Source organism: Pristiophorus japonicus, unplaced genomic scaffold (genome assembly GCF_044704955.1).
Source record: "Pristiophorus japonicus isolate sPriJap1 unplaced genomic scaffold, sPriJap1.hap1 HAP1_SCAFFOLD_489, whole genome shotgun sequence".
NCBI lineage: Eukaryota > Metazoa > Chordata > Chondrichthyes > Pristiophoridae > Pristiophorus > Pristiophorus japonicus.
The window spans coordinates 187,626-201,656 of record NW_027254394.1 but is presented as its reverse complement, the minus strand read 5'-3'; the positions used below and the strand labels follow the sequence as shown (position 1 = coordinate 201,656).

The following is a 14,031-nucleotide window of genomic DNA, read 5'->3' as shown; positions in this document are numbered from 1 at the left end:
ATGTATGTCACTGTGTTTCAGTCGGAGGAAGGAGAGCTGTATTACGCCGATATTCAGTTCCTGCGACAGAAAACCGTGGGCCCGACATTAATAATCAGTGAGGAGACAACCGAATATGCTGCCATCAAACGCCCAGAGTGACTGGGAATACATTCTTTAGCACCTACAAGTGGTTTGGTGAAGGACAGTGTTTGTGGCCGGTACCTCCGATCCCACAGGACCTCAACAACAACAACAGCTTTTATTTATATAGCACCTTTAACGTAGTAAAACGTCCCAGGTACTTCCCAGCGCGTGATAAGACAAAACAGATAAATTTGACATTGAGCCTCATTAGAAGAAATTGCGGCAGATGACCAAAAGCTTGGTTAAAGAGGTAGGTTTTAAGGAGCGTCTTAAAGGAGGAAAGAGAGGTAGAGAGGTGTTCACTGGGGTTTATTGGTATTTCTGCTCAATAATTATTGTCGAATTTCCTCACCCAAAGGTGCAGAGCCCTGTCGGACTGAAGTCCCATAGGTCCCGGAGCCCATCCCTCCCTCGCCCCAAGTGACCATTCTTCACACGTGAGCCTTTGGGGCATCATTCTATCCTCACTCACTGCCCACACTTTCTGTCAGGGGTCACTAGGTTGTGGTTAGAAACAGGAATCCTCACCCGCTCCCTGACTCAGCTACACTGAGGTAAATGTATGTGTTTCCACTGGGACCCTGTCTCAGGATAGATAGTGAGACCCACATACACCACTGGGACCCTGTCTCAGGAGAGATAGTGAGACCCTCATACACCACAGGGACCCTGTCTCAGGATAGATAGTGAGACCCACACACACCACTGGGACCCTGTCTCAGGATAGATAGTGAGACCCACACACACCACTGGGACCCTGTCTCAGGATAGATAGTGAGACCCACACACACCACTGGGACCCTGTCTCAGGATAGATAGTGGGACCCACACACACCACTGGGACCCTGTCTCAGGATAGATAGTGAGACCCACACACACCACTGGGACCCTGTCTCAGGATAGATAGTGGGACCCACACACACCACTGGGACCCTGTCTCAGGATAGATAGTGAGACCCACACACACCACTGTGACCCTGTCTCAGGATAGATAGTGAGACCCACACACACCACTGGGACCCTGTCTCAGGATAGATAGTGAGACCCACACACACCACTGGGACCCTGTCTCAGGATAGATAGTGAGACCCACACACACCACTGGGACCCTGTCTCAGGATAGATAGTGAGACCCACACACACCACTGGGACCCTGTCTCAGGATAGATAGAGAGACCCACACACACCACTGGGACCCTGTCTCATGATAGATAGTGGGACCCACATACACCACTGGGACCCTGTCTCAGGATAGATAGTGAGACCCACATACACCACTGGGACCCTGTCTCAGGATAGATAGTGGGACCCACACACACCACTGGGACCCTGTCTCAGGATAGATAGTGGGACCCACACACACCACTGGGACCCTATCTCAGGATAGATAGTGAGACCCACATACACCACTGGGACCCTGTCTCAGGATAGATAGTGAGACCCACATACACCACTGGGACCCTGTCTCAGGATAGATAGTGGGAACCACACACACCACTGGGACCCTGTCTCAGGATAGATAGTGGGACCCACACACACCACTGGGACCCTGTCTCAGGATAGATAGTGAGACCCACACACACCACTGGGACCCTGTCTCAGGATAGATAGTGAGACCCACACACACCACTGGGACCCTGTCTCAGGATAGATAGTAAGACCCACACACACCACTGGGACCCTGTCTCAGGATAGATAGTGGGACCCACACACACCACTGGGACCCTGTCTCAGGATAGATAGTGAGACCCACACACACCACTGGGACCCTGTCTCAGGACAGTGAGACCCAAACACACCACTGGGACCCTGTCTCAGGATAGATAGTGAGACCCACATACACCACTGGGACCCTGTCTCAGGATAGATAGTGAGACCCACATACACCACTGGGACCCTGTCTCAGGATAGAGAGACCCACACACACCACTGGGACCCTGTCTCAGGATAGATAGTGAGACCCACACACACCACTGGGACCCTGTCTCAGGATAGATAGTGGGACCCACACACACTCACTGGGACCCTGTCTCAGGATAGATAGTGAGACCCACACACACCACTGGGACCCTGTCTCAGGATAGATAGTGAGACCCACATACACCACTGGGACCCTGTCTCAGGATAGATAGTGAGACCCACACACACCACTGGGACCCTGTCTCAGGATAGATAGTGGGACCCACACACACCACTGGGACCCTGTTTCAGGATAGATAGTGAGACCCACACACACCACTGGGACCCTGTCTCAGGATAGATAGTGAGACCCACACACACCACTGGGACCCTGTCTCAGGATAGATAGTGAGACCCACACACACCACTGGGACCCTGTCTCAGGATAGAGAGACCCACACACACCACTGGGACCCTGTCTCAGGATAGATAGTGAGACCCACACACACCACTGGGACCCTGTCTCAGGATAGATAGTGAGACCCACATACACCACTGGGACCCTGTCTCAGGATAGAGAGACCCACACACACCACTGGGACCCTGTCTCAGGATAGATAGTGAGACCCACACACACCACTGGGACCCTGTCTCAGGATAGAGAGACCCACACACACCACTGGGACCCTGTCTCAGGATAGATAGTGAGACCCACATACACCACTGGGATCTCCCTGGTCTGTTTGCCTCAGTACCACACAGTGCACTTTCCCACCAAACCATCAGGGGTGATTCTCTGTTACTAAAATTGAATAAATAAAATTGAATGTTCTCTAACTGTGCCAGTGAGCAATAACATGCTTCTTGACTAGAATCTTGGAGCACGAGTCTGATTGTGATTCAATTGGCTTTACGGTAATGAATTGCTATATCCACATCGCCCAGGTCTTGTGTTAACGGAGAGAGAAATGACCTGAGTTTTGCCAAATAGCGATATCTGGTCACTTCAATGGGCTGATGTTTAGTGTCCGAAATAAATAAAACATTAATTTGATGCAGGATTTGAGCCAATCAGAGACTGGTTTAAAGCATCTGGGAGAAAGGTTATTTAAATTTACAATAAAAAGCTTAAAGCGATGCATTTATCAAATGGCAAATAAAAGTTAAAATAATGAGTGTAAGGATAGCTCAGCTCATCGGCTTCCAACGAGCGACCTCAAATCAGACACATTTCCAGTGTCAGCCGTGGATCAATGGGCAGCTCTCTCGCCTCTGTGTCAGCAGGTTGTGGGTTCAAGCCCCACTCCAGAGACTTGAGCACATAATGGAGGCTGGCACTCCCAGTACTGTGGGAGTGCTGCACTGTCAGAGGTGCTGTCTTTTGGATGAGATGTTAAACAGAGTCTGTCCTCTTAAGAACATAAGAAATAGGAGCAGGAGTAGGCCCCTCGAGCCTGCTCCGCCATTGAATAAGATCATGGCTGATCTGATCATGGACTCGGCTCCACTTCCCCGCCCGCTTCCCATAACCCCTTCTTCCCTTATCGGTGAAGAAACTGTCGATCTCTGTCTTAAATATATTCAATGACCCAACTTCCACACTCTCCAGCCACGGGAAACAACCTCTCAGCATCTGCCCTGTTAATCCCCTTCCAAGTCTTTTATGTTTCAATGAGATCATTTCTCATTGTTCTAAACACCAGAGAGTATCGGCCCATTCTACACAATCTCTCACCATAAGGCCGTTGTATGTAAACAGTCCCATGGCACTATTTCGAAGAGCAGGAGAGTTATCCACGGTGTCCTGGCCAATATTTATCCCTCAACCAACATCACGAAAAAGATTATCTGGTCATTATCATATTGTTGTGTGTGGGAGCTTCCTGTGTGTAAATTGGCTGCTATGTTTCCTACATTACAACAGTGACTACACTTCAAAACTACTTCATTGGCTGCAAAGCAGTTTGGAACTTCCTGAGGCCATTAGAGGAGCTGCATAAACATCGGAACAATACTTTCAGATACACCAGGAAAAGAGGGTAACCTTAGGACAGACATTGGGATCTGCTTCTTCACACAGAAGGTGATCTTCTCTCAGAGGGTTATAAATCTGTGGAATTCTCTGCCCCAGAGAGCTGTGGAGGCTGGGTTATTGAATATATTTAAGGTGAAGATAGACAGATTTTTGAGCGATAAAGGAATATAAAGGGTTATGGGGAACGGGCGGGGAAGTGGAGCTGAGCCCATGATCAGATCAGCCATGACATTAAATGGCGGAGCAGGCTCGAGGGGCCGAATGGCCGACTCCTGTTCCTATTTCTAATGTTCTTATGTAACAGCTGGAATGTTTTCCCAGGCCACAGCTGGATGGGGCATGAGGGCTGGTGTTCTGGAGGGATGAGTCCAAGTGGGCCAAAGAGTTGTCTTCATCCAAACCCAATAAGCCTTTCTTTTCTTTCTTGTCCTGTTTTCAATGTGTTCTGGCTGCCCCAATGGACGGGGCGGGTAAACCGGAGAAATTCAGCACTTGGTGCCGTCTTTTGGAGTGGGGCTCAAGTGGCCTCATCATCGGGGCACAGTGGGCATCACTAGCGGGGCGGAGTGGGGGCAGGGTGGAGTGACCATCACTAGCGGGGCGGAGTGGGGGCAGGGAGGAGTGACCATCACTGGAGGGGCAGAGTGGGGGCAGGGGGGAGTGACCATCACTGGAGGGGTGGAGTGGGGGCAGGGAGGAGTGACCATCACTAGCGGGGCGGAGTGGGGGCAGGGAGGAGTGACCATCACTGGAGGGGCAGAGTGGGGGCAGGGGGGAGTGACCATCACTGGAGGGGTGGAGTGGGGGCAGGGAGGAGTGACCATCACTAGCGGGGCGGAGTGGGGGCAGGGAGGAGTGACCATCACTGGAGGGGTGGAGTGGGGGCAGGGAGGAGTGACCATCACTGGAGGGGCAGAGTGGGGGCAGGGAGGAGTGACCATCACTAGCGGGGCGGAGTGGGGGCAGGGAGGAGTGACCATCACTGGAGGGGTGGAGTGGGGGCAGGGAGGAGTGACCATCACTAGCAGGGCGGAGTGGGGGCAGGGAGGAGTGACCATCACTGGAGGGGCAGAGTGGGGGCAGGGGGGAGTGACCATCACTGGAGGGGTGGAGTGGGGGCAGGGAGGAGTGACCATCACTAGCGGGGCGGAGTGGGGGCAGGGGGGAGTGACCATCACTGGAGGGGCAGAGTGGGGGCAGGGAGGAGTGACCATCACTAGCGGGGCGGAGTGGGGGCAGGGGTGAGTGACCATCACTAGCGGGGCGGAGTGGGGGCAGGGAGGAGTGACCATCACTAGCGGAGCGGAGTGGGGGCAGGGGGGAGTGACCATCACTAGCGGGGCGGAGTGGGGGCAGGGAGGAGTGACCATCACTGGAGGGGCAGAGTGGGGGCAGGGGGGAGTGACCATCACTGGAGGGGTGGAGTGGGGGCAGGGAGGAGTGACCATCATTGGAGGGGTGGAGTGGGGACGGGGAGGAGTGACCATCACTGGAAGGGCGGGGAGGAGTGACCATCACTGGAGGTTGGGAGTGGGGGCGGGGAGGAGGGACCATCACTAGCGGGGCGGAGTGGGGGCAGGGAAGAGTGACCATCACTGGAGGGGCGGAGTGGGGGCAGGGAGGAGTGACCATCACTAGCGGGGCGGAGTGGGGGCAGGGAAGAGTGACCATCACTGGAGGGGCGGAGTGGGGGCAGGGGAGAGTGACCATCACTGGAGGGGCGGGGAGGAGTGACCATCACTAGCGGGGCGGAGTGGGGGCAGGGAAGAGTGACCATCACTGGAGGGGCGGAGTGGGGGCAGGGAGGAGTGACCATCACTGGAGGGGTGGAGTGGGGGCAGGGAGGAGTGACCATCACTGGAGGGGTGGAGTGGGGACGGGGAGGAGTGACCATCACTGGAGGGGCGGGGAGGAGTGACCATCACTGGAGGGTGGGAGTGGGGGCGGGGAGGAGTGACCATCACTAGCGGGGCGGAGTGGGGGCAGGGAAGAGTGACCATCACTGGAGGGGCGGAGTGGGGGCAGGGAGGAGTGACCATCACTAGCGGGGCGGAGTGGGGGCAGGGAGGAGTGACCATCACTGGAGGGGCGGAGTGGGGGCAGGGAGGAGTGACCATCACTAGCGGGGTGGAGTGGGGGCAGGGAGGAGTGACCATCACTGAAGGGGCGGAATGGGGGCAGGGAGGAGTGACCATCACTAGCGGGGCGGAGTGGGGGCAGGGAGGAGTGACCATCACTAGAGGGATGGAGTGGGGGCAGGGAGGAGTGACCGTCATTGGAGGGGTGGAGTGGGGGCAGAGAGGAGTGACCATCACTGGAGGGGCTGAGTGGGGGCATGGAGGAGTGACCATCACTGGAGGGGCGGGGAGGAGTGACCATCACTGGAGGGGCGGAGTGGGGGCAGGGAGGAGTGACCATCACTGGAGGGGCGGAGTGGGGGCAGGGAGGAGTGACCATCACGAGCGGGGCGGAGTGGGGTCAGGGAACATAAGAAATAGGAGCAGGAGTTGGCCATACGGCCCCTCGAGCCTGCTCTGCCATTTAATACGATCATGGCTGATCAGATCATGGTCTTAAATTTATTCAATGTCCCAGATTCCACAGCTCTCTGAGGCAGCGAATTCCACAGATTCACAACCCTCAGAGAAGAAATTTCTCATCTCAGTTTTAAATGCGCGGCCCCTTATTCTACTATCATGCCCTCTAGTTCTAGTCTCCCCTATCAGTAGAAACATCCTCACTTTGTCAAGCCCCCTCATAATCTTATACGTTTCGATAAGATCGCCTCTGAATTCCAATGAGTAGAGGCCCAACCTACTCAACCTTTGCTCATAAGTCAACCCCCTCACCTCCGGAATCAACCGAGTGAACCTTCTCTAAATTTCCTCCAAAGCAAGTATAACCGTTCGTAAATATGGAAACCAAAACTGCACGCAGTATTCCAGGTGTGGCCTCACCAATACTCTGTATAACTGTTGCAAGACTTCCCTGCTTTTATGCTCCATCCCTTTTGCAATAAAGGCCAAGATTACATTGGAGTTGCTGATCACTTGCTGTACCTACATACTATCCTTTTGTATTTCATGCACAAGTTCCCCCAGGTCCCGCTGTACTGCAGCACTTCGCAATCTTACTCCATTTAAATAAGAACTTGCTCTTTGATTTTTTTTCTGCCAAAGTGCATGACCTCACACTTTCCAACATTATAATCCATCTGCCAAATGTTTGCCCACTCACTTAGCCTGTCTATGTCCTTTTGCAGATTTTTTGTGTCCTCCTCACACATTGCTTTTCCTCCCATCTTTGTATCATCAGCAAACTTGGCTCCGTTACACTCAGTCCCTTCTTCCAAGTCGTTAAACTAGATTGTAAATAGTTGGGGTCCCAGCACTGAACCCGACAGCACCCCATTAATTACTGATTGCCAACCCGAGACTGAACCATTTATCCCAACTCTCTGTTTTCTGTTCATTAGCCAATCCTCTATCCATACTAATATATTACCCCCAAGGTAGGAGTGACCATCACTGGTGGGGAGGAGTGACCATCACTGGCGGGGAGGAGTGACCATCACTGGCGGGGAGGAGTGACCATCACTGGCAGGGCGGAGTGACCATCACTGGCGGGGAGGAGTGACCATCACTGGCGGGGAGGAGTGACCATCACTGGTGGGGAGGAGTGACCATCACTGGCGGGGCGGAGTGGGGGCAGGGCGGAGTGACCATCACTGGCGGGGAGGAGTGACCATCACTGGCGGGGAGGAGTGACCATCACTGGCGGGGAGGAGTGACCATCACTGGCGGGGCGGAGTGGGGGCAGGGCGGAGTGACCATCACTGGCGGGGAGGAGTGACCATCACTGGCGGGGAGGAGTGACCATCACTGGCGGGGCGGAGTGACCATCACTGGTGGGGAGGAGTGACCATCACTGGTGGGGTGGAGTGGGGGCGGAGCGAAGTGACCATCACTGGAGGGGGTGGAATGGGGGCGGGGCAGAGTGACCGACGCTGCAAGCCTTCAGTGCCGTGCTGATGATGTCATCGCGCTGGCGTGTCACAATGTCCCTCCCCCATCAGTTAAAGGGGAGGGCCCGCGAACTCTGCAACCACTTTAGTGCAAACTCTGGGCCACCAGGGAGGGTTTCGGCCGGGCCAGCGGCTTGACACCCAATTGCCGGGTCGGGCTGACAAAAAAATAAGATTGCATCGCGGGCAGTGCCACCTCCCCTTTAAGGGCAGCTGTGTGGCCAAGTCACAGAGAATGTACCGACAGCAAAAGCTGTTGGGGCACCGATCGGCGGTGGGGCTGCTCCCGAGGGGTAATTCCGGGAAGGGTTCACTGCCGGTCGGTAAGGGGTCAGCGGGTGCACGCCGCGGCAGGAAAACAGGCGGAACCGTCCCCTACACCGCTCCAAACTCGAGGAAGAACAATTTTTAAAATGGTGGCCCCTCTGCAGAGACTCGGTGCCATTCCGCACCGACCCGTGGCCGACACTTTCACATGGCCAGAAGCCTTATAGAAAGGGCCAATTTCAGCCCCTTAGTGTTGTAGATAGTGTGGTCCACACCACAATGGGTGAGACCCCCTCACATCACTCACTGTGAAGCAGTGCCACAGTCTGCACCCTGACAATTGTGCTCGTCGCTGTTTGTATTCTGCTTTCCTCATTGTTTGTATTTTGTGTTAAAAATGCAAAATACTGATTGGCTGTGAATCTCTGCACCACATAAAGAGCACTGTCGAATTATTTTAGCAAAACACCTGAACATGCTGTAAGTGATTTCTGTAAATGCAATAAAATCGATGTGGCCTGACCAATGACATCAGCAACCCCAGGAACAGCTTCAGAAAAACAAGTGGCAGGGAAGGGCTGTCAGTGAAGCCCAGCAGCAGCAGGGAGTAGATACTGAGACAGGACAAGCAATGTCTTATTGATCAGGCTTTGGGGAAACGATTTCAACATCCAGCCCAATTAGCATGTTAGTCACTTTCCATCTCAGTCCATCATTAACCGTCTGTCAACACACTTCATTTTTGTAAAATTCTAATATTTTAATGTAACTTTTCCAAATCCTCACTGTGGAAAAATGGCCAGTGTTACACTCATAATAAATGGTCAGACTGAGTACTGAGTGTAATGAGCAAGTGTGACCTTCGCTCCTTTATTAAGATTCCAGAGTACAGGTACCTCGTGGGAGGCCTGCTTATATACTGTGCTCCCAAGGGATGCTGGGATCCCTTGGGACTCCAACAGGTGGGCCTCTGGTGGTCAGGTGTGATGCAGATTACAAAGGGTTAAATACATAACATCACTCCCCCATGAAGTCAACACTACACTTATTTACAAGGTGAGGTTATCTGGGGCTTTACGCTCCCTTGTCGATCGTCTCGGTACCAATGCTGGTGTGGGTGGGTTGGTCAGTTCATCACTGGGCTGTTGGGCAGCCGGCCTTGCCGGGCGGCTGGGGATGATGAGTTCGGTTTTGTGGTCAACTGTGATGTCAGTTGCCACTTGTGTGTGTGTGTTGGAGGGTCACAGTTGGTGGTGTCCTCTTCAGGTTGTACGTAGCTGTTGGTGAACCGCAATTTGATTTGGTCCAAGTGTTTTCTGTGTGTTTGTCCATTGGTCAGTTTGACCTGAAACACCCTACTCCCCTCTTTGGCTGTGACCATGCCAGTGAGCCATTTGGATGATCAGGGTGGACAAGAGAGAGGCTTATTTTAAGCACCCTTTTCATGAGCAGCTCAGCTGGGGGAATTCCGGTGAGTGAGTGGGGTCTGGTGCCATAGCTGAGCAGTACTCGGGATAACCAATCTGCAGGGAGCCTTCCGACACGTGTTTCAAGCTTTGCTTGATGGTCTGAACTGCCCGTTCTGCCTGGCCATTGGATGCGGGCGAGAACGGGGCAGGTGTGACATGTTTGATCCCATTACGGGTCATGAATTCCTTGAATTCAGCACTGGTGAAGCACGGCCCATTGTCGCTGACTAGGACATCAGGCAGGCCGTGCGTGGCAAACATAGCTCGTAGGCTTTCAATGGTGGCCGTGGATGTGCTTACAGACATTATTGCACAATCCATTTTGAGTAAGCGTCTACGACAACCAAAAACATTTTGCCTAGGAATGGGCCCGCATAGTCTACATGGATCCTCGACCACGGTTTGGAGGGCCATGACCACAAACTTAGCGGTGCCTCTCTGGGTGCATTGCTCAGCTGAGAGCAAGTGTTGCACTGGCGCACACATACTCTAAATCTGAGTCGATACCGGGCCACCACACGTGGGATCTGTCTATGGCTTTCATCATTACGATGCCTGGGTGGGTGTTTCGCAGTTTGCAAATAAATGTGTCTCTGCCTTTCTTGGGCAAGACTACACAATTGCCCCTCAAAAGGCAGTCCGCCTACAGGGACAGCTCCACTGGGACACTGGACCAGCTCCCATGGAGGACACAGTTTTTTACCAAGGACAGTAAAGGATCCTGGATGTTCCAGGTCCTGATCTGGGACGCCATAACGGGGGACTTCTCGTCATGACCATGACCATGAGCAAATCCGCTGGCTGTGCCATTTCCACCCCGGTGGTGGGCAATGGTAGCCGACTGAGAGCACCCGCGCAGTTCTCTGTGCCCGGTCTGTGGCAGATTACATAGTTGTATGCCGACAGCGTGAGCGCCCATCTTTGGATGCGGGCAGAGGCATTGATATTAATCCCTTTGCTGTCCGAGAATAGCGATATGAGCAGCTTGTGGTCAGTTTCAAGCTCGAACTTGAGGCCAATAAGTACTGGTGCATTTTATTTTACCCCTTCAATGCACACCAGAGCCTCTTTTTCAACCATGCTGTCAGCCCTTTCGGCCTTGGACAAACTCCTCGATGCATACGCAAATGGTTACAAAATTCCCGATTCATTAGCTTGTTGTAACACACACCTGACCCTGTATGATGACACATCGCAAGCTAACACCAATCATTTACATGGGTTATACAGGACAAGCAGTTTGTTAGAACACAATAAGTTTCTGGCTTTCTTAAAGGCAGCCTCTTGTGAATTCCCCCATACCCAGTCGTCTCCCTTGCACAGTTGCGCATGTAGGAGGTATAAACCTGTAAATACCATGTCTAACCACCAGAGGGCTTATCCCCTGGAGTCCTAAGGGATCCCACAATCTCTTGGGAGCACCTGTATAGAAGGAGGCCTCACAGATTGGAGAGGCACTCTGAGATCTGTAACAAAGGACTATGGTCACACCTTACTTTGAGCTTGCAGTATCGAGTCTGACTCTTTATTCAAGACGTAACAACTGGCGACGAGATACAAACGGCGAACCCCATCGCAACAATGCAGAGAACCGTGGGCATCCTGGAGAAATTTTCGGAGGGAGATGATTGGGAAACCTCCGTGGAGTGACTCGACCAATACTTCGTGGCCAACGAGCTGGAAGGAGAAGCGAACACTACCAAACGAAGGGCGATCCTCCTCACCGTTTGCGGGGCACCAACGTACGGCCTCATGAAAAATCTGCTCGCTCCAGCGAAACCCACAGAGAAGTCGTACGATGAATTGTGCACACTGGTCCAGGAGCTTCTAAACCGGTAGGAAAGCGTTCTGATGGCGAGGTATCGGTTCTACACGTACAAGAGGTCTGAAGGCCAGGAAGTGGCGAGCTAAGTCGCCGAGCTAAGGCGCCTTGCAGGACATTCCAAATTTGAAGGACACTTGGAGCACATGTTCCGGGACTTCTTTGTACTTGGCATTGGCCATGAAGTAATACTTCGCAAACTTTTAACTGTAGAGACCCCAACCTTGAGTAAAGCCATCGTGATAGCCCAGGCATTTATCGCCACCAGTGACAATACCAAACACATTTCTCAGCACACGAGTGCTGCTGCAAGTACTGTGAACAAGGTAACATTGTTTTTGAATCGAAATGTACAGGGCTGGACTTACACGCCTGCAACTGCATGACCGCAGATGACTGAGTCCACCATCAAGGGTGATGAATGCAAGGCCATTAACACCTTGTTGGCGCTGCGAGGGTGATCATCATTTCCATTCATGCCGCTTGTAAGGGTACGTTTCCAAGGGCTGTGGAACAATGGGTACCTCCAACGCATGTGCAGGCAAGCTGCAAACCCTGCTAATCCTGCAAGCCACCATGTTGCAGAGGATGACAGATTCACGGTGGACCACGATGAACCAGAGCCTCAGAACGAGGAGGCAGAGGTATATGGGGTGCACACATTTACCACAAAGTGTCCCCTGATAATGCTGAAGGTTGAATTAAATGGACTCCCGGTGTCCATGGAACTGGACACTGGTGCAAGCCAGTCCATAATGAGCAAAAAGACTTTCGATAAGTTGTGGTGCAGCAAGGCCTCGAGGCACTGATTCCTGTAATCGGCAGTGCTACCGGAAAGGTTTCCTACAATGGAGCGCTGCACGAGTTATCATTCTGGGTGGTACCGGGCGATGGTCCCACACTGTTCGGCAGGAGCTGGCTGGGGAAGATACGCTGGAACTGGGACGACGTCCGAGCGCTTTCATCCGTCGATGACATCTCATGTGCCCAGGTCCTAAACAAGTTCCCCTCGCTGTTCGAACCAGGCATAGGGAAGTTCCAAGGAACAAAAGTGCAGATCCATTTGATTCCGGGGCACGACCCATCCATCACAAGGTGAGAGCGGTACCTTACGTGATAAGAGAGAGGGTGGAGATCGAACTGGACAGGCTGCAACGAGAGGGCATCATCTCGCCGATCGAATTCAATGAGTGGGCCAGTCCGAATGTTCCTGTCCTCAAGGGAGACGGCACCGTCAGAATCTGTGGTGATTACAAAGTAACTATCAATCGTTTCTCACTGCAGGATCAATACTCACTACTGAAGGCAGACGATCTATTTGCGATGCTGGCGGGAGGAAAAACGTTCACGAAGCTGGACTTGACCTCGGCCTACATGATGCAGGAGCTGGAGGCCTCCTGCATCGAAAGACCTCACCTGCATCAACACGCACAAAGGTCTCCTTAGTTACAACAGATGCTCATTTGGGATTCGATCGGCTGTGGCGATATTCCAGAGGAACATGGAAAGCTTGCTGAAGTCAGTCCTGCGCACCGTGGTCTTCCAGGACGACATCTTGGTTACAGGTCGGGACACTGTCGAGCACCTGCAGAACCTGGAGGAGGTTCTTAGTCGGCTTAATCGTGTGGGGCTCAGGCTAAAACGCTCGAAGTGCGTTTTCCTGGTGCCTGAAGTAGAGATCCTGAGGAGAAGAATCACGGCGGATGGCATCAGGCCCACCGATTCGAAGACGGAGGCAATCGAGAACACACCAAGACCACAGAACATGACGGAGCTGCGGTCATTTCTGGGACTCCTGAACTATTTTGGTAACTTCTTACTGGGTCTTTGCACATTGTTAGAACCCCTGCACTCTTTACTGCGTAAAGGAGATGAATGGGCATGGGGTAAAAGCCAAGAAAATACCTTTTGAGAAAGCTAGGAAGCTGTTATGTTCAAACAAATTGCTTGTGTTGTATGATCCATGTTAGCGTTTGGTACTAGCATGTGATGCGTCGTCGTACGGGGTAGGGTGTGTATTGCAACAAGCTAATGAATTTGGGAAATTGCAACCGGTTGCTTATGCATCCAGGAGTCTGTCTAAGCCCGAGAGGGCCGACAATATGATCGAAAAAGAAACGTTAGAATGTGTTTAAGGGGTAAAGAAAATGCATCAATATCTGTTCGGGCTCAAACTTGAATCTGACACCGACCATAAGCTGCTTATGCCCCTCTTTTCTAAAAGCAAGGGGATAAACACGAATGCATCGGCCCGCATCCAGAGATGGGCGCTCACGTTGTCCGCATACAACTACACCATCCGCCACAGGCCAGGCACAGAAAACTGTGCCGATGCTTTCAGTAGGCTGCCATTGCCCACCACGAGGGTGGAGATGGCACAGCCCGCAGA

At 52.8% G+C, this 14,031-nt stretch overlaps 1 protein-coding gene across 6 annotated transcripts in view; it reads left to right on the top strand.

Moving 5' to 3' along the window:
* LOC139253271 (uncharacterized) overlaps positions 1-2,577 on the top strand; it is a 135,371-nt gene extending 132,794 nt beyond the window's left edge. For all 6 annotated transcript variants that reach the window (XM_070873482.1, XM_070873485.1, XM_070873484.1 and 3 more), the window contains one exon: positions 22-2,577. In XM_070873482.1, coding sequence (XP_070729583.1) covers positions 22-141 — 120 coding nt within the window. In that variant the 3' untranslated portion in view covers positions 142-2,577. The remainder of the gene's footprint in view (positions 1-21) is intronic.
* Positions 2,578-14,031: the final 11,454 nt, after the last annotated feature.